Here is a 16,632-nt window from a genome sequence, read left to right as displayed (position 1 = left end):
GAAAATGATAGGGGGATGGAGGAGGTGAGCTAAGCCGAAAGATTTGAGGTAGAAAAGGAATGAACACCCAGTATAAGACGTAGTTCAATTCAAGATAATAGTACACACTTCCAGCGACCAATATGAAACAAAAATACTGGTTGATTTAACTCGGCACGTATCTTCAAGAAGAAAATGAAGTCTCCGAACCCCCGAGGCTTTATGATGCGCCCGTCCTCCTGTCTTTGGTCAATAATGATGTGATTTTTGATCGTATTTGGCCGAAATTTGCGACAAGCAGCAGGCATCTTACATATACATCTTTTGTTGTTGACAATAGTCCTTTTATCGGTTCCACAACACCAGTCTAAATCAAACCCCAGAAGTGACGCGAAATCTCCTCCTCTCCAGACAATGACGGCTGTTGTTCGTTACCTCCCACATAGTCCTGCATCCCATTTGCCCAAATATCTTCATTCTGACCAAAAGCGTCAAACAGAAACATCAAATCGTTGCTCAGAGCAAATGCATCCGGGGCCCCAGCACCAAACTCTGCACTCATACCCATGGGCTGCGCTGATGGGATCGTTGCAAAGCTTGAGTCCAATCCCACGGCAGACGAAGGATTTTCTTCCTCTATCACTGTGTCCATGGGGTGAGAAGAGCTAGAGATGATATTTGACGGTTGCTCGCCCGCATCAACCCGTCGGCCACCAGCATGCTCGTCACCACGGAGCCCGATGCGATGCGCTAGGGGCAAGAGACCTCGTATGCTCTTCCAAAGTCTGCGACTGGCTGTTCCCTGTCGAGAAAAGCACTTGACGAGCTCCACAGCGGCAAGAAAGCTGTCTCTGCATGGCTCGGCAAATATTCTCGTACCATGGCAAACGGCGAGAAAGATGACCGCGAGGGAACTCAACAGGAAATAGTTGAATGCGCTTTGCTGTCGTTCGTAAATGTCGCTCGTTTCGCTCAGATGAACCAAGACTGATATGCTATCGATAGCAATGTCCACAACAAGGCGAGCCTTCTCTACATCAGCCTCGATGCTTGTTGAGCTGATGACATGATGTCGATGTATCAGAGTTCTGATGTGATTACCCCGCAGATATAGAAGAGCTCTCAGCCGGCGAATAGAGCGGGGTTGGGCTGTCTGTATGCTGCCGTGTTGCGGGTGACGCAATTGAAGATCAGGGGGTATTGATTTGAGCCAATTTTGTGCCGTGAAATCGAGGAATGCGACCGTATCTTGTGGGATAGACTGAGAAGGTGCACTGAATGGAGGTAAAGCGTCCCATGCCTTGGAGCATAACCGTCCGTAACCTATCAAACAACGAAGATACTGGAAATCTTCAGACTAAATCCCAGGTTAGACAAGTTACTTTCTGCATAATAGTGAGGGGCCTTACTGGCTCAGGCAAATTCGGGTCGATATCTCGGTCAAAGAGGGCGAAGGATAGACTGGTCCCGAAACTCCAGCGACGATCCAAGACATAGACGCACCAGAACACCCGGACTGCTAGACTCCGTGTCTGGGGGTCTGGAAAATTGTCTGTGAGACTCAAATTTTGGTGCAAGCCCATCTCTAGAGATGCTCGCGCTGCAATGCCGATGTTTCTCCATGCAAGTAGCTCTTCGTCCGAGAAGAAGTAGTAGATGCTCTTCCATCTTGTCAGTCGCTTCTTTTACCAGGATTATGGGTTTGTCGGACTTACAATCATGGCCATGATCTGAATGACCTTGAGATCTGCCTCGGCATCAAGCGTAAGCTGATAAATGAGGTGTTTTACAGGTTCGACCAGCTTGCTGCTTGAGTGATTCTTGCCGTGTGCTTCAACCACCATGCTTATGGCGATAGCTACTTTTGCGAGAATAACATCTTTGATGTCTACACTTACGCCTGGTATTGCGCCAGGTACCGTATAATCCGTGTTCGCCTCCACATGCGCACGAATATCCGCGGCTTTTGAGATCATCTCACGCGTGTCGATAAAGGGGTAGACGATCTCTACCTCTTCTTCAAAGACTTCAAGAAGTCTCACGAACTCCTCCAGTGGAATAGTGAGTAGGATGTCCGTTCCAGGTGCCCAAAGTGACGGTTCGGACTGTTCGGGAGTTGGGTATCGGGTGGGCGCGAGAGACTCGCTAACCGCTGTGGTTCCCGGATCGTGAGCCGATATTCCCATCCGCGTTAATGACGTCTCAGCAACCTTGAGACTGAATGCTGATCTTGTGGGCCCCACGAACTGTGGTTGCTTTGGTTCTCGTTCTCCCTGGACAGAAGAATTGTCGTGAAGAGACATCTGTTGCTGGGATCCTGGAGAGGCCGACGTTCCCTGACGATGCTTGTCTGAGGCTAGCTTGCCCACAGTGCTTGCGAGTGTGGCTACCTGCTCCCTGAGCATTGAGAGCTCACTTCGAAGATCAGTACTTGGCTGACTGTTGGTGCGAGTCAGCATGTTAAAGCAACTACTCGGAGCTCGCTTGCATAAGATGCAGCGCTGACCTGTTTTGTCTTGACTTCCTCCTGCTTCTGACCCTTTCTCTTGCGACAGTCCCGCCTTCTTGAGTAACAGCTGGGCCGAATGTGCACGCGACACCACCTGACATGCATCTCTGGCACTCTTCCTCATTTTCTAGTCTGATGCACTTAAGCTTCCGCTTCTTGCACTCGGTGCTATTGCATGGTCAGTTTCCGAATTTCAGTCCATGAGACTCGATTTCACTTACCAAGCGGCAGCCGCGTATTTGGCACGCTTAGACCTCGTCGGATGCGTCGAGCTAGCCACCGACCTTCTACGCACTCCCGATGCTGTGGGTGAGTGTGCTTCTTCATTACCTGACAGGTCAAAGTCCTCCTCTTCTCCCGTCATCTTGAAGAGTTTGTGGATTGCGAGATGAGTCGCAGAAACGAGTGAATATCTTGTCAAGAGGTTGCCCAACGTTAGAGTTCACGGGAATTGCGCTGCACCGCGACTCGACAGGCTGGGGGAAGAGTGGGGGTTAAGTACGAAGTATGCCACCCCCGAATACCGACTGGGATCCGGGCTCCGGCACATTTCCCCGCATGTGCTACCCGCACCCACCTTGCGTCGTGGGGTTCGGTGAGCCACCAATATTGCAGCAATTACTCACTGACATTCTCCCTCATGGTTTTGCGCAACCCAGATGCTTTGAAGACTTGCAGTGGGATATTGCGATTGATTTATGATAATCGATATCTCCCGTATGTCCTGGACAGAATTTTGGACTTGGGGAGTCACAAGTACTTACCATTCTTACGACGTTACTCCAGTAACAACACTTACCTATCGAGTTGCCACGGAACGGTTCCGAAGTCGTAAGCTGCAGGCTACTGGGAGCAAATGCTCTTGTACCTACCTCACGAAGCGCTTTCTCCAACTTTAGGAGTCCAAACTACAATTTAGAAACCATATAACCACCTACACGACTGTGACCAATCAAATTATGCCTAGTCGACTCAATAAGGGGATTAAGGGAGGAAGATCCGACAATGTCCAACCTCGTCGCCATATCAAGTTGAGATGCAAAGAGTCATTCGCAAAGTTGACGGGCAAAGATTCATAAGCAAAGCTTTGTGGCTTCCTCTACGACAATCTTTGAATTGATGCTCAAGGAAAACCACGTGTTGGCAGCACGATTCGGCTCACGGTGTTCAAATTACTTCAAGAAATAGAATTGTGTCAAATGAAACGCAAGCCTTGAGAATTCGGTGAGTTCACAAGAACATACTGTCAGCGCTAGCAGCTACATGAAAGTACGTGAAGGCATTCGCACTGAAGATCATCATTGAATCGCAACAGTATCATTAAGATCAGGCTACGTCTGAGCTGCGCGATGTTAAGATATATCCTCTAAGGTGACAGAAAATGTGATAGAAAAGAGTCGGAGGTCCTGAAACAACAAGTAATTAGAAAAAGCTCTGTATTTAGGGAATTGCATTCACATAGCTTCATGAGATTAAAATCACTTGAGAATTATAGAAGAAAAGTTACCCATACCTTTCTCGCAGACCTCACATTGGTTGTAATTTTGTTATATTACACTAGTCTCTGTCTCAAATATCCACCTCAAGCACAAAGCGTTCCAAGGCTGGCGCGAAAGTCTGCGCCTGCCTCATGGGTCCTGCACTCTCGTGATCCCCTTCTTCTCATCATAGATCTTGCGCTGTTGAAGCTCAGACGCTGTGAGCAAAGTGTCGCCTTTACCACCATTGAACGTGTAAAGAAGACATCCAACTTGCGTTGCGCCGCCGACGCCACCGTTGTTGCCTGCGAATCACAAGATAAGCTCAGTGCTCCGTGTTGTGATTGTCGGTTATGACTTTGGTCGTTGATCTAAGAAAACATGATGGAAATCCATCAACTTCATGTTAAAGATGTTTCTAAATGACTTACACTTTTTGAAATTGTTATTCATGATGGATGCACAGGACGGTTTTCCGTCCTTGCTGAGCAGCGGATCATCGACCCTCTGCGCACTAAATGCCGTTCTACAGCCAGCCACCCACTGGACGTAAAAGTCGTAGTTGACTTTCCACATATCATTCCACCTGTAGCGCAATCTGTAGACAACCGGGTAATGATTTTCCGCCGGATCCTGATAGGTCGTGAAGATTCGTTTCCCCTGGTCGCTGTCGCAGAAACTCTTCGTAGCTTCCCATTGCCAGGCGGCGTGGATGTCGGCATGGCCCGGGAAGTCGGCTTCTTTGTGGCATTGGACGTCGTGAGCTGCCCAGGGCTGTTTTTCTCTGCCCTTTTTGTCGAGAGATCTTGAATCAATGGCCGTGTCAATTGGGATCGCGTGGCCTGTGACGAGGCCTACAATAAGGGCGTAGATGATCACGGAGAGAGGCGAGCCGAACATTGTGTTGTTAGTCGCAAACGAGCGTTTGGTTTCGAAAAATTAAAGGATAAAAGGAGATATGTTCTCGATGATGACAAGACTGGCTCATATGTGTCTTCCGTCTCGCTTATATGTCTTCTCGTTTGGCTGGATGTTTGCACGACAAGAAGATAGGGAAGATGGTACCAAGGGCAAGTCAGGTCAATTGACTTGGCCATCAGTGTCGTTCGTATGCATGAATGCCGCAGCGAGGTCGGTGCTGGCGATCATTCAATGCCACATCAAGACAAAGAGCCTGGTAGGGCCAGCCGTTTTGGGCACTCCAAGATCGAGAGCTTCCATTCTTTTCGCTCCCTTGAATCTTCGCCAACGTACTTCATCTCGTATGGAGCAAGCAAGCATGGGATGGCAGCGCTCGGGACATGTGTGAGTGTGACCTCAAGCAGGACTTCGAGAAACAACAGGGTGCAATTCGTCTTGAGATACCGCATCAGATCATGTATGTGATGCTAAGTTAGCTTCACAAGAATGAACAAAGCTTTTTCAGCTTCTTGCCACTGATACGATCAATGTAGGGATATGGGAATACGTTCGCAACCACCCATGTCTGTGCCTACTGCCAACATAACTTGGATACAAACTAGACTTCTGAGGCGTCTCTTGAGATAAAGCTCGTCTTTGTCGTTAGTCCACCTAAAGTTCATGTGAATAAGGGGCCGTTGGTTTCGACAGAGACACTTGAGCATCACGAAGACAATATTCACTCGACCGGCATGCGTGCAAGTGCAAACAAGGACTAGACAGATCGGGGGTCTGAGAGCTGCCGCCAAACGCGGCGATGTCAACGATTTCTTGGCTGTAGCAATATGAATCAAATCCAGATTATATGACTTTGACTTGATCATTTGCTGCCAAACTAATGCTAGAAGCCTCCATATCGGCCCCTGCCAAGAAGCTGCTCCGGGTTTAGGCCAAACGATCATCTCTACTTTAGCCCCATAAGTTCACATCGGCTTCTAGAACGATAGACCGCGCGAGTGCTGCTGTTACATCAGCCCGATGGGGAGAATGGAGCTGAAGCGACGGAAGCCGAGCGGAACGACACGACAGTCGTGGTGTGTCCGTCCCGCATAGCCATACCCATGCGTCTGTAGGCCATGTGCAGCCACGCGAGATGCAAAGGTGCATGAATGCAACAGAACGAGCAGGCATCTAGTGCAAATCATGCGTGTCGCCGATCGGAAGAGGAAGCCACGGATCTAGAGGATGAGGTAATTACTCAGCGGCTCAAGTCGGAAGACCTGAATGTGGACTTTGCCAAGTGCTACACGCCGACGACAATTGTGAATGTGTATGAGCACGCAAAACGCTTCATCTTGCTGAGCAAAGAGAGGAGTCTCTTGAGTTCGAAAGAGAAATTTTGCGCATGAACAAGTCAGAAAAACATAAATTGATCACGTCTTGCCGTCCTCGTCTATCGCCATTGCCCAGATTTGTTCGTCTAGCCAACGCGTGGGCCGGCGGATGAATTGCTTATTGGAGAGCGGCCAATTCTTGGCTTTGATCAGGTCTTTTACTTACCTCAGCACCATAAAGGTCAAGGGAAGACAGCAAGCCCTGGCCAATGTCGATTCTAGCGAGGCAGTGTTCCCTCACTCCCTCATTGTTGGCTGGCGAGGGAGTACGTCAATAACAAACCCGAAAGTGAGGAACCTGGATAGACCAACGTAACAATGGGGAAATGCAGCCGTGAGAGAAGTCTTGGCTGGTAGGGTATAATTGTGAATACGAAAGTACATTCAGAAGTGAATCGAGAGTCATGGATGCTGGATGACTTGTGGAGGCGGAGACACCGAATCGGCTGTAGGCCTGGTGATGTTGGCCCAAAGTAATGGTTCTGGTCTCCTGCCATTTCAAATCTAGCGCGGCTTGGACAGTTAAAGCGGGGGAGATAGTCGGAATGTCGGATAAGTCATTACGAATTGAGTGAGAAGATGCGCTTGGTGGCAACCTAGTACATGGAGGCGGCTTAATAGAAGTAATCGGGCCAGGAAAAGGCTAGCAGCTGTAGTAGTCAATTGCATGGAATAATACAGTCGAGACTCAAATGCGTAGCGACCATTGTCTGACGCGTTTTGACTGCTGGTTTGACTGTCTTGTAGGCTTTCTTAGTCAGACCAGTGGGTAATGTCTCCCCAGTCAATGCACTTCAGCTGTCAATTCAGTCAGTCTTATTCAGAATCAGTCGATTGTTTCTAATGCTGGCCTCTATATCATGATACCATCCCGCCACCCCGTGCGGAAATCAAGCGGGTAAACATTGCATTGCTGACCCGAGTCCGAGTAAGAACATTGTGATTGAGGATGGAGGTGAGGCAAAAGAGCCAATGTGTAGTGGGGATTTGGGGAACCAGTCACACTGGGGCTTGATACGATCCCTGTTGACTTTGCAGATGCAGTCGCCAGGAGGTGCCTGAAGGGGAAATAAACTCTTTTAACTTTTAGATAGAGTTCGGGTGTTGTCGCTTATTTCCACCGACCTTCTCTCCGTAGACGGCAGTCGACGATCAGAGAAACTCACTAACTCTGACTAACACGTTGAGGCGCTTCCTGGTAATCTCCTAGGCGCTGTGGCCTAGACATTCTGTCTTCAAAGACATTCGATGACAGGGAAGCCATCGTGCCCAATATCAGAAAAAAGCAACGCCGTCGCCAGCTAGCTCTGGCCTCCCATCGTATCCAACTTGTTTGCTGGACAAGGCAGCCTGGATGTCAAGACGGACCAGCCGCTTGTTTGCTTGGCAGGTGCCTATCAACATGTCTCTGTCCAACCAATAGGTGCTGACGTCCTGCTTGATTCAGGTACTTGGTCCACTCCAACCAGCCTTGGCGCCGATGCATCGCGCACCCAAAGGACTTTTGCTGTTGCGAGCCTCATCGCCGCTGTCAATCTCGTGCCAGCCTGCATCTCGTGAGGGGGGGACTGCTCGGACGCCTCGGCCACCCTGGGGAGCCACGCGGGAGCTGTCGTCATGGGCTTGGTGAAGTGAGGTCGCATGCAGTTGAGCGTGCCTTGGGGACTGGAGACCCTGGGCCCCAACTTATCCGTAGATCCGGAGAGGAAGCTCAATATTGGTCGCGTCGGAACAGTAAGCCGTGACATAGAGTAAGGATAGAGCGCAGTCAGAATCGACTAAATCTTCTGAGTTGCTACAGCTACTTGCGAGACTAAGTAAAGATGGAAAGACTCCTATCTCCAGGTGACATCACCTCTCCCCAGGGCCAACTTGCGATATTTATCACGCCAACAAGTGATTGCGCACCTCGTATACGAAGTATGCTGCCATCTTCGTAGAGAGAGGGAAAAAATAGAGCGGCCCAAGGAAAAGGAGGCCATCCCGGAAGAGTGGATTCTCATGTTCCGCTATTCCTGCGCCGTGACTGCGAAGCTTCCCCGGACCGTTGTCCGCCAAGGCCATACTAATCCCGGGACCTGCCCTTTCAGGACTTCCGCCAAGAGCCTCCAAGAACGCTCGAGCGGGTGGCCAATCGAGCACAACTATCGCCCGGAATTGCTCTCTGATTATCGCTCACTGCTAAGTCTGTGGATAGTGGGATAGTTGTACTCCTCACTGTGCGATGTTACTCTGCCGTCGTTCGTGACTGGCCGGCAACCGTTGCTGTTATTTGCACCGCCCGCCTGTCTTGCATACGGCTACATGGCCAGGCACATGTTCGGTGCAGCAGGCCTGGCATGTCTTGGTCGCATCCGAGTTTCCCATGGTTGCAACTCCATGAGGAACATTTGCTCTACCAACTTTCTGTCCACCCCAGTAGCGCCGAGACAATGCCCAGATCGATGGACTCCAGCAGTCCCAGGCGCGAGCAGGCATCCCGACATGACTGCATATCGAGCTTCCATGACAGGAATCAATGACTAGCAGGCACGATTGGGACTTTGGTTGCTATGATCCGTACCCTCCGATCTGATCTGGTCAGGATATAAATCCAGAGCTATGCCCACCTCTCATGGCAGCAGCTTCTGTTGATCTCCAAGGGAACCCAGACTTCAATTCATCTCCCTCGCTCATTCCAGTCCAATCCTACCTTTCAATTACGCAAAACACGCTCATAGTGTTTGCATTGGACATCCGGCACCATGGTTCGCGCTTCATCCTACCTTGGCTCCCTCGCCGTCCTGGCCGCCTCGGCGATGGCCAAGGAGATCCAGATGAACGATGCCATCTCCGCTGAGTTCTACGACTCTGGCAAGGTCCACGAACAAGTCATTGCTGCTAAGAAGGTGAGCAAGAAACCAAAAACATGACTACAGGAGTCGAGACTGACACACAACATTAGGCCGAGTTCGCTCGCCAGAGAGAAGCTGGTGCCTACAACAGTGAGGTCTGGCCTGAGCTGGGTTACACACCTTGCGTCAACGGTTGGGCCGAGGCCGTCGTTGGAGACAGGAACAACACCTTCAGGTGCAACAACGTAGGTTCCCATCAGAAACAGGGCTCTTCCCGAGACACTCGAATAACATATTCCAGGCCGACTTGTACTCCTTCGTCAGCCACGCTGCCCTTGGTGGGCCCCTTGCTGAGGGTTCATCCTCCTGGGGATGGACCAACGACGATGGACGTGAGTTCGTCGCCATCGGACAGTACGAGGGTACCGCTTTCGCCGAGATCCTCTCGGACGGCAAGCTCGTCTACCTCGGCCGCCTGCCCCAGTACTCGGCGCCCTCCGAGTGGCGCGAGATCCGCTCCTACAAGCACTACATGGTCATCGGCTCCGAGGCCGTTGGCCACGGCATCCAGATCTTCGACATGAAGAAGCTCCTGGACATTGACCCCGCCAGTCCCGTCGTCTTCGACGCCAAAGCCGACTTGACCGGTCACTTCAATGCCCTCTTGCCCCTGGGCCGTGCTCACAACGTTGTCATCAACGAGGAGCTTAACTACGGCGTCGCTGTCGGTGCTGCGCCCCGTACTGACCCCCTTTGCGCCGCTGGTCTGAACTTCTTCGACCTGACGGACCCCGCCAACCCAGTGTCTCTGGGTTGTGCCAAGGATGATGGGTACGTTCACGATGCTCAGTGCTTGGTTTACCGCGGACCCGATAAGCGCTACCAGGGCCGTGATATCTGCTACGGCTACAACGAGGACACCCTCACCATCTACGACGTTACCGACAAGGCCAACGTCACGAACATCATCTCCCGTATCTCGTACGAGGGTGCTTCCTACACTCACCAGGGTTGGGTCCTTGACGTGAACAACCAGGAGTTCCTTGTTCTCGATGACGAGCTTGACGAGGTAAGTTGATTAAAGAACACGATGTTCCCGTTGCAAAAGCTAATGCTTGGTACCACAGGTTCGCGGCAACGGCCCTGGCGGAGACGGCTACCCCGTCACTTTCATCTGGGACATCAGAGACCTTGAGAACCCCAAGCAGACCGGAGGTGCGTATCATAAACAGCCTACCCGAAACCACAACGGCCAACTAACAATACTATAGAGTTCAAGCACCCCACCAAGGCCATTGACCACAACCAGTACGTCATCGACAACTACATCTACCAATCCCACTATGGCGCCGGCCTCCGCGTCCTCGACGGTACCTCCATCCCCACCGACCCCACCGGCGCTGGCGTATGCGAGGCCGCCTTCTTTGACATCTACCCCGAGGACGACGACTTCGAGGGCGGCGGCTACGTCGGCTTCGTCGGCACCTGGTCCTCGTACGCCTACTTCCCCTCAGGCTACATCTTCATCAACACCATCGAGCGCGGCGCCTTCGTCGTCAAGTTGACCGGCAAGGACTGCCCCAAGGCCCCCGTCTGCAACGCCGACAACTGCCTGCGCTCGTTCCGCGCCACCTCCGTCCCCGGCCGTCTCGAGGAGTCGCAGGCTTTCTGCAAGTCGTTCTTGAGCAAGCCTGTCAAGGATGCTAGTGTTCTTCCCGCGCACGCTGTGCAGAACTGTGCCAAGGAGGATAAGGTTGCTCAGGCTAGCAGTGCCTGCGCCTGCTTGCCTGCTGCAACCGCTGCTCCTTGAGCTATATAATGAAGAGAAGGAGAGACGTGGAAACGTTAGATGATAATGCGTGATGCGACGTAAATAATTCTTAGTACCTAGTTTACCTTCTCAGTTGGTTGCCCATGATATATGGCTTCTGAGAGTATATTAGCAACAATTGATGAATGCAGCTCTGAAGACACTACAAACACAAGGTCTTGCCAACTTTCGAGGCCAAAAGAAGCGTCATGAGCTCCCATACTTTTCCGGCCGCATCTCAAGCCATAAGTAGACATACTTATGATTGAGGGGATGCAATAAGCTCGAGTATCGATAACTATCCCTCAACCCATCACAATTGTCCACCACCGAACATCTTTTCCCGACTTCCGAACTTAACACCTCCTCTATCTCCTCCAACCACCTCATCTCAACGTGTAATCCATTCCCCAAGCCAATGATATCAATACCATTCCCGCCTTCACTTCAGATAGCAAGGGCGTTAAAACAAGCGTGCAACGGATTCAGTATTAACTTCTCAGGTCAGTAGATACCAGAGATGTGATATTTAGAATTTTACAAGGCTTCTTACTGACTCATCATACCTTTACCAAAAGGTTTAATCATTACGGTAATAGTGATAAGCTGTTAGTAAGGCGCTACGAACGAGGACGATAACAAGGGCGATCAATCATCAGAGCTTGTGAGCGTGCTGACCAAGCCATCTTGGCAAAATGAAGGTCACTTCCATAAGGGTTCCTATGCATGTTCGGAGACAACGTGATTGGTGTCCTCGCCGCCGACTGGCTTGAAGTTATTGGGAGACATCCCACATCAGATTAAGTAACGTCTGCATCTTAAGAATCAGGCTGCGCTCTCAACATTTTCCCCTCCCGCCGAACCAGACTCCTCACACCGTCGACACATCCATCCTTTATCCTGACCGGGAGACTCCGTTCCTGCTCATGATGCAGCTGTTTTTGTATTCTTATACCATGCAGTACCACAGAAGACGCTAACACTCAACGGAAGAGGAGCTTGATCGCTACCTCTACACAGTGGCATGGATTGCTCCCCTCTACATGGAGGCCAAGGCAGCCTTGCTTATGCTGGATCAGAAGCATGACGGACGGTTTGGAGTGTCTCGGGGCGATGATTACGTGTTCCATGCGGGCAGCATGTGCGGGCACAATATTATCATCGCTACATTACCCGCTGGCCAGGAGTATGGCACTGGGTCAGCAGCAGCTCTCGCTAGCCAAGTGCGGAAGTTCTTTCCGAATCTCTGGTTCGGGCTACTTGTTGGCGTTGCTGCTGGACTACCAAATCTCTCCTGTCAGCCACCTCGAGACATCAGGCTCGGAGACGTACTGGTCGCTTTACCTGATGACAACACTGCCGGCTTGGTGGCATATTACTTAGGGAAGAACACGGGCGACGGCAGCTTCCAACCTCTGCGTCTCGGGCACGTTCTTGCTGAAACCGAAACGATCGTCAGGTCTGCAATTGGGAAGATCCGGCTCAACGCTGTCAATGATGCCGAGTCGTTTCTTTCCTATTACCAGCAAATAATAGGAAGGAGCCATGGCGGTAACGAATTCGAAGACTCTGGCCAAAAATATGATGTACTCCACGAGTTCAATGAGCACGGGATTAAGTGCAGAGTCGAGAGGAAGTCTCGGTCACATCAGGAACGCACCAGGGTTTGGTATGGCCCAATAGGCTCAGGCGAAAAGCTGATGAGAAACTCTCAACAGAGAGATGAGCTCAGGGACAGATTCAACATCATAGGACTTGAGATGGAAGCGGCTGGCACGATGAATCGTATACCTGTTGGTGTCATTCGTGGCGTTTGCGATTATGGGGACGAGCACAAAAACAAGTAATGGCAACCGTACGCTGCCGCTATGGCAGCAGCATACGCGAAGGCCGTTCTCCAAGAAATACTTCCCAGCACGCCAGATGCGGTGTTCTTTTCTCATGTCGGCGATATTCGTAGGTCTTGACTACATCAACGAACGTGTCTGGGTCATTATCGTGCTGACCTTCGGATTAAAGCGAATGACTCGAACAGAGGTAGTGATGCAATACAACAAGACCATTTTTTGAGCCGACATTTCAGTTCCATGCAGGCTGGATCTGCAAAAAGACATCATATTAACGACGACGAGCTTGATTCTGAGATTGAAAATGGTCATAGTATCTCTTCCAAAAAAACGACGAGCCGAATGCTCTGATAGTCTACTATTTGGTATGCCTTGACTTCTTATTCATTTCAGATGGTTGCTAATATGCTGTGAAGGATTCAGCTCCAATTACAGATGTGACAGAACGTTGAGCCAGAACTGGCCAGAATACCAGACTCGGCGACCAGGATTGTCCGCCAAATATTTAGATCGCTGTGACACACCATAGCAGCTCTTGCCAGAAAGTGAGATCTGGCACATGGCCGATAGGAGATCTCCAAGGAGTGTTCTTGTCTATGGGCTTTCTGGCATGGGAAAGAGCCAAATATGCTTGAAAGCAATCTCTGAACAGCAACATAGGTGGGTTCAGCATCCATCTGCTCTTACTGCTAGCTATGCTGACTACAAAGGTGGCAGATTTCGAAGTGTTTTCTACGTTAATGCAAGCGACAAGACTATAGCAGACAGCAATTACGTTGAAATTTTTCGCATCTGCCATATCCAACATCACTGGGAGGACATTTCAGTGGATGAGCAAATACGTATCACAAGAACGTGGCTTGCTTGTCAATACGAACCATGGCTACTGATGATAGACAACGTAACTGAGCTATCGCTACCTTTGAGTCGATACGTGCCGTCAACGGGCAGCGGCACGATTCTCGTCACATCTGATGAGTCCCAATGGGCGACAGACTGTCACACATACTGCCAGATTCGCAGTATGAGCGACGATCAAGCCTTTGAACTTCTCTTGAAGTTTAAGAAGCCAGAAGTAGAGCCGGATGTTCATGAAATTCAGTCAGCCAAGATCATTGCAATCAAGGAACTTGGAGGCTTGCCCCTAGCTATAGCTCAGGCTGGCTCTTACATATCCAACAATCATTGCACGTATTCCGAATAGCTCGAAGAACTTCAAGTAGTTCCTCAGGAATTACTCAACAAGGAACTCTCGCGCCCTCTCTACCAACAAGACCAACATCAACAAACAATTTGGTCCACCTTAACGCTGTCAATTCGGCGAATACAGGAATTGCGGGAGAGAGGATCTGCTGTAGCCATCGAATTACTGAGAATCATGAGCTTCTTACATAACGACGGCATTGATGATCGCATGTTTCAAGAAGCCTGGAAAAACTTGCAAGAATCTCCGCTCATATCAAGACCCTTGAAGCTTCTGGATCCATCAAAGGACCGTTGGGACACGCTCGTTGTTCGGGAGGCAATTGGGATCTTGTGTCGATACAGCCTTCTTGACCAAGTCTCATTTTCCAAGCGATAATATTCTCTGCACAAAGTTGTTCAAACAGTGTGCACCACGATCTTGTCTGCTGATGAATGGGTCAGCTATTCCTTTCAAGCCATATCCCTCGTCGCGACAGCGTTAGGTGGGATCAAGACCCCACTGTCCTGGGTAGAAGACCCTACTGGCCTCGAATTGCAGAAGCTTCTCTTACCTCAAATTACATCAAGTACTAAGCTTCTGCTACCTCAAGTCAGAATCCGGCCTAGGAGCATATTTAAATAACATCAGTGGCGAAGATGCAGCGATAGTCTTAGAGATTATTTCCCTTTTTGCAAAAGCATACGCAGCAACGGGGCACTATCAAAACGCCAAAAACCTAATTGAGGATATCTGTTTTAAGTTGAAAGCTGGAAGAGTTTTTGATGACAGTTTGCGGATTGTGTCTAAGCTTCAGGAACAGAAAGCTTCTTATGCAGCTCAGCTCGGTGAGCATGTGAAGGCGTATTCGCTCCGTGAATCAATTTACAAAGAGCGCTTCTCGGCCCCATCGATTCGCAACACCATTGCGCTGCGATGATTAATCTTGCAGACAGCACGTGGGCGGTAGGAGAGCGAGAAAAAGCCCTCCTGCTGTCCCAGAGATGTCTGGACCTGCGCGAGAAGGCCCTGTCGCCGCAAGATCCAAGGCTATTTCGAACACGCCGGAAGGTTGCCGGATTCCTCTGTGGGTTGTATCACAGAAGGCGAGCTCTTGATCTACGGGAACTAACCTTCCGCGACACCAAGCTGAAGGACTGCCCAACAGATGCCGAGCTGCTTGATTTTCTAGCAACCAAAACAGCTCTAGCAGACAGTTACCAGTGGGATGGGCGTTATCTCCAGACGCTGCAATTACGAAGAGGTGTGTATGAGGGAAGAAACAAAATCCTAGGGCCCGACCATCCGGAAACCTTGCTAGCACATGACAGGCTTCTCATCACCCAGAGTTCGTTGAATAACGAAAATGGAGAGCAACGAAAAATCTGTCAGCTTTGGGAGAAATCAGTAATTATCTGGAGGCGCACACTTGAAGAATCTCACCCCTATACCCTTGAAGCGAAGGTCAATTTGGGCTTTACCTACAGTAAGCTTGAGGAGTTCACAAAAGCGATTAATCAACAAGAGAGCGTTCTTCGATAACGGAAGGCAAAATACGACACTTCTCCCAGCAACCAGGAAAAAGTTCATCTCTTTCCTTATTTATCAACGATTGGAAAGCTCGCAAGCCTTTTCAGAAAGACCGGCCAGTTTTTCAAGGCCCGCAGAATGAGATTGACAGCTGCGAAACTTGCTGAACTTCTTTGCGGTGTTCGTGATCCCGTAACATTCATGACGATCAACAAGTTACTCACTTGTGAGAATGCCATGCACCACATCACGTCGGAAGAACTCATAGAGAAGCGAGAAAAGCTTCTTTCCGATCAGACAGATCTCTTGCGCCCGAGAACACCACCGGCACGCCCTCCGACGGAAATACATCCTAGTATTTTCAAGACCATGTCATTCTTAGCTGTCGATCTCGAAAAGGCCAAATATGAGGCTAAAGCTATAGAGCTAAGAAGGGAGCTATTGACGGCTCAAAAGGTTGCCCTCGGCCCTGAAAATCAGGAGACATTGAGGAACATGAAAACATTGGCCTTGATGTTGACGGATAAACATACAAGTAATATCGCCCAAGCCCAAGAAGGAATCAAACTCTTGGAAGAAATAGAGGCTGTTCAACAGAGATTGTTAGGCTCAGACAGCTTCCAAGCTCGAGATACGCGCATGGAAATATCTCGTATACAATCTACATCACATTTCGGAGAATCAGCTCGAATTCAGATGACAGACATACCGGAGAGTGGTTCCGACACGGATAAAAATCCTAAAATCACAAGCTCCTCTGATCGCGAAATTCAGGATGGAAGGAAGGACGAAGAAGGCGACACAGAGGAATCTGACAGCAGCCTCGACAGGCTTTCTGCTTGTAACAGAACTCCTATTTATCTCTTGAGCCTTCTCCCTGGAATTGCAGTAAGTTGTTTCGCTGCAATGATGTAATATTACCATAACTAAAGCCTATGACAGAAACGTAAAGGCAACTCAATTCGTTACAGCGACTCCTCAGATGCGTACTTCACTAGGGAATCTGGATCTGAGGCATCAGAAGGGTGAGAGTCTCACCAAGAAGATCCGAATTTAGTGGGTATTGGCTCAGTATTCGTAGCGGTGAATGGATTTTGTTTACGGTACAAATTCGACCACCGGTATCTCAGTCGTCCTAAAGAAATCTCCATCTCAATCTGTCTGTCTT

The 16,632-nt window shown here is 49.9% G+C and overlaps 7 protein-coding genes across 7 annotated transcripts; 4 read left to right on the top strand and 3 right to left on the bottom strand.

Annotated features, from left to right (window-relative positions):
• Window positions 1-137: 137 nt before the first annotated feature.
• On the bottom strand, window positions 138-2,935 carry BDP55DRAFT_369281 (fungal-specific transcription factor). Its single transcript, XM_060567092.1, has 6 exons — window positions 2,710-2,935; window positions 2,486-2,656; window positions 1,695-2,418; window positions 1,389-1,640; window positions 293-1,336; window positions 138-218 (listed from the first exon to the last, which is right to left on the bottom strand). Exons 1-5 carry the CDS (start codon window positions 2,850-2,852, stop codon window positions 347-349), a joined length of 2,280 nt encoding a protein of 759 aa, XP_060423734.1. The 5' UTR covers window positions 2,853-2,935; the 3' UTR covers window positions 138-218; window positions 293-346.
• Window positions 2,936-4,116: 1,181 nt separating this feature from the next.
• On the bottom strand, window positions 4,117-4,866 carry BDP55DRAFT_733635 (uncharacterized protein; the record flags this gene model as incomplete). Its single annotated transcript, XM_060580118.1, has 2 exons — window positions 4,117-4,271; window positions 4,398-4,866. 2 exons carry the CDS (start codon window positions 4,864-4,866, stop codon window positions 4,117-4,119), a joined length of 624 nt encoding a protein of 207 aa, XP_060423733.1.
• A 918-nt stretch (window positions 4,867-5,784) lies between these two features.
• On the bottom strand, window positions 5,785-6,217 carry BDP55DRAFT_680884 (uncharacterized protein). Its single transcript, XM_060576148.1, has one exon. The coding sequence runs from the start codon at window positions 6,055-6,057 to the stop codon at window positions 5,836-5,838; it is 222 nt and encodes a 73-aa protein (XP_060423732.1). The 5' UTR covers window positions 6,058-6,217; the 3' UTR covers window positions 5,785-5,835.
• A 2,678-nt stretch (window positions 6,218-8,895) lies between these two features.
• Window positions 8,896-11,068, top strand: BDP55DRAFT_772914 (uncharacterized protein). Its single transcript, XM_060581154.1, has 5 exons — window positions 8,896-9,148; window positions 9,205-9,339; window positions 9,396-10,163; window positions 10,222-10,309; window positions 10,366-11,068. The coding sequence occupies exons 1-5, from the start codon at window positions 9,005-9,007 to the stop codon at window positions 10,902-10,904; spliced, it is 1,674 nt and encodes a 557-aa protein (XP_060423731.1). The 5' UTR covers window positions 8,896-9,004; the 3' UTR covers window positions 10,905-11,068.
• An 831-nt stretch (window positions 11,069-11,899) lies between these two features.
• BDP55DRAFT_757206 (Pfs, NACHT and WD domain protein) lies at window positions 11,900-13,037 on the top strand. Its single transcript, XM_060580781.1, has 2 exons — window positions 11,900-12,860; window positions 12,924-13,037. The coding sequence occupies exon 1, from the start codon at window positions 11,948-11,950 to the stop codon at window positions 12,749-12,751; it is 804 nt and encodes a 267-aa protein (XP_060423730.1). The 5' UTR covers window positions 11,900-11,947; the 3' UTR covers window positions 12,752-12,860; window positions 12,924-13,037.
• Window positions 13,038-13,255: 218 nt separating this feature from the next.
• BDP55DRAFT_680879 (P-loop containing nucleoside triphosphate hydrolase protein) lies at window positions 13,256-14,262 on the top strand. The gene is made up of 2 exons (XM_060576147.1): window positions 13,256-13,411; window positions 13,469-14,262. Exons 1-2 carry the CDS (start codon window positions 13,311-13,313, stop codon window positions 13,953-13,955), a joined length of 588 nt encoding a protein of 195 aa, XP_060423729.1. The 5' UTR covers window positions 13,256-13,310; the 3' UTR covers window positions 13,956-14,262.
• Window positions 14,263-14,842: 580 nt separating this feature from the next.
• On the top strand, window positions 14,843-16,548 carry BDP55DRAFT_720196 (uncharacterized protein). The gene is made up of 4 exons (XM_060578460.1): window positions 14,843-15,198; window positions 15,399-15,420; window positions 15,506-16,352; window positions 16,407-16,548. Exons 1-4 carry the CDS (start codon window positions 14,871-14,873, stop codon window positions 16,491-16,493), a joined length of 1,284 nt encoding a protein of 427 aa, XP_060423728.1. The 5' UTR covers window positions 14,843-14,870; the 3' UTR covers window positions 16,494-16,548.
• The last annotated feature ends 84 nt before the right edge of the window (window positions 16,549-16,632 follow it).

The sequence above is a fragment of the Colletotrichum godetiae genome, assembly GCF_030913485.1.
Source record: "Colletotrichum godetiae strain CBS 193.32 chromosome Unknown BDP55scaffold_66, whole genome shotgun sequence".
NCBI classification, from domain to species: domain Eukaryota; kingdom Fungi; phylum Ascomycota; class Sordariomycetes; order Glomerellales; family Glomerellaceae; genus Colletotrichum; species Colletotrichum godetiae.
The sequence above is the reverse complement of the archived record's forward strand: the minus strand, read 5'-3'. Positions and strand labels throughout refer to the sequence as shown.

Bases quoted from the DNA above. Each gene is read 5' to 3' on its own strand.
- BDP55DRAFT_720196 (XM_060578460.1), top strand. From the start codon at position 14,871: ATGATTAATCTTGCAGACAGCACGTGGGCGGTAGGAGAGCGAGAAAAA. The intron at 15,199-15,398 runs GTGTGTATGAGG...CTTGAAGCGAAG, and splicing joins GACGCTGCAATTACGAAGAG to GTCAATTTGGGCTTTACCTA. The intron at 16,353-16,406 runs GTAAGTTGTTTC...AGCCTATGACAG, and splicing joins GCCTTCTCCCTGGAATTGCA to AAACGTAAAGGCAACTCAAT.
- BDP55DRAFT_369281 (XM_060567092.1), bottom strand. From the start codon at position 2,852: ATGACGGGAGAAGAGGAGGACTTTGACCTGTCAGGTAATGAAGAAGCA. The intron at 2,657-2,709 runs GTAAGTGAAATC...ACCATGCAATAG, and splicing joins AAATACGCGGCTGCCGCTTG to CACCGAGTGCAAGAAGCGGA. The intron at 1,641-1,694 runs GTAAGTCCGACA...ACAAGATGGAAG, and splicing joins TTCAGATCATGGCCATGATT to AGCATCTACTACTTCTTCTC.
- BDP55DRAFT_680879 (XM_060576147.1), top strand. From the start codon at position 13,311: ATGGCCGATAGGAGATCTCCAAGGAGTGTTCTTGTCTATGGGCTTTCT. The intron at 13,412-13,468 runs GTGGGTTCAGCA...CAAAGGTGGCAG, and splicing joins ATCTCTGAACAGCAACATAG to ATTTCGAAGTGTTTTCTACG.
- BDP55DRAFT_772914 (XM_060581154.1), top strand. From the start codon at position 9,005: ATGGTTCGCGCTTCATCCTACCTTGGCTCCCTCGCCGTCCTGGCCGCC. The intron at 9,340-9,395 runs GTAGGTTCCCAT...AACATATTCCAG, and splicing joins ACACCTTCAGGTGCAACAAC to GCCGACTTGTACTCCTTCGT. The intron at 10,164-10,221 runs GTAAGTTGATTA...TTGGTACCACAG, and splicing joins TCGATGACGAGCTTGACGAG to GTTCGCGGCAACGGCCCTGG.
- BDP55DRAFT_757206 (XM_060580781.1), top strand. From the start codon at position 11,948: ATGGAGGCCAAGGCAGCCTTGCTTATGCTGGATCAGAAGCATGACGGA.
- BDP55DRAFT_680884 (XM_060576148.1), bottom strand. From the start codon at position 6,057: ATGCCTGCTCGTTCTGTTGCATTCATGCACCTTTGCATCTCGCGTGGC.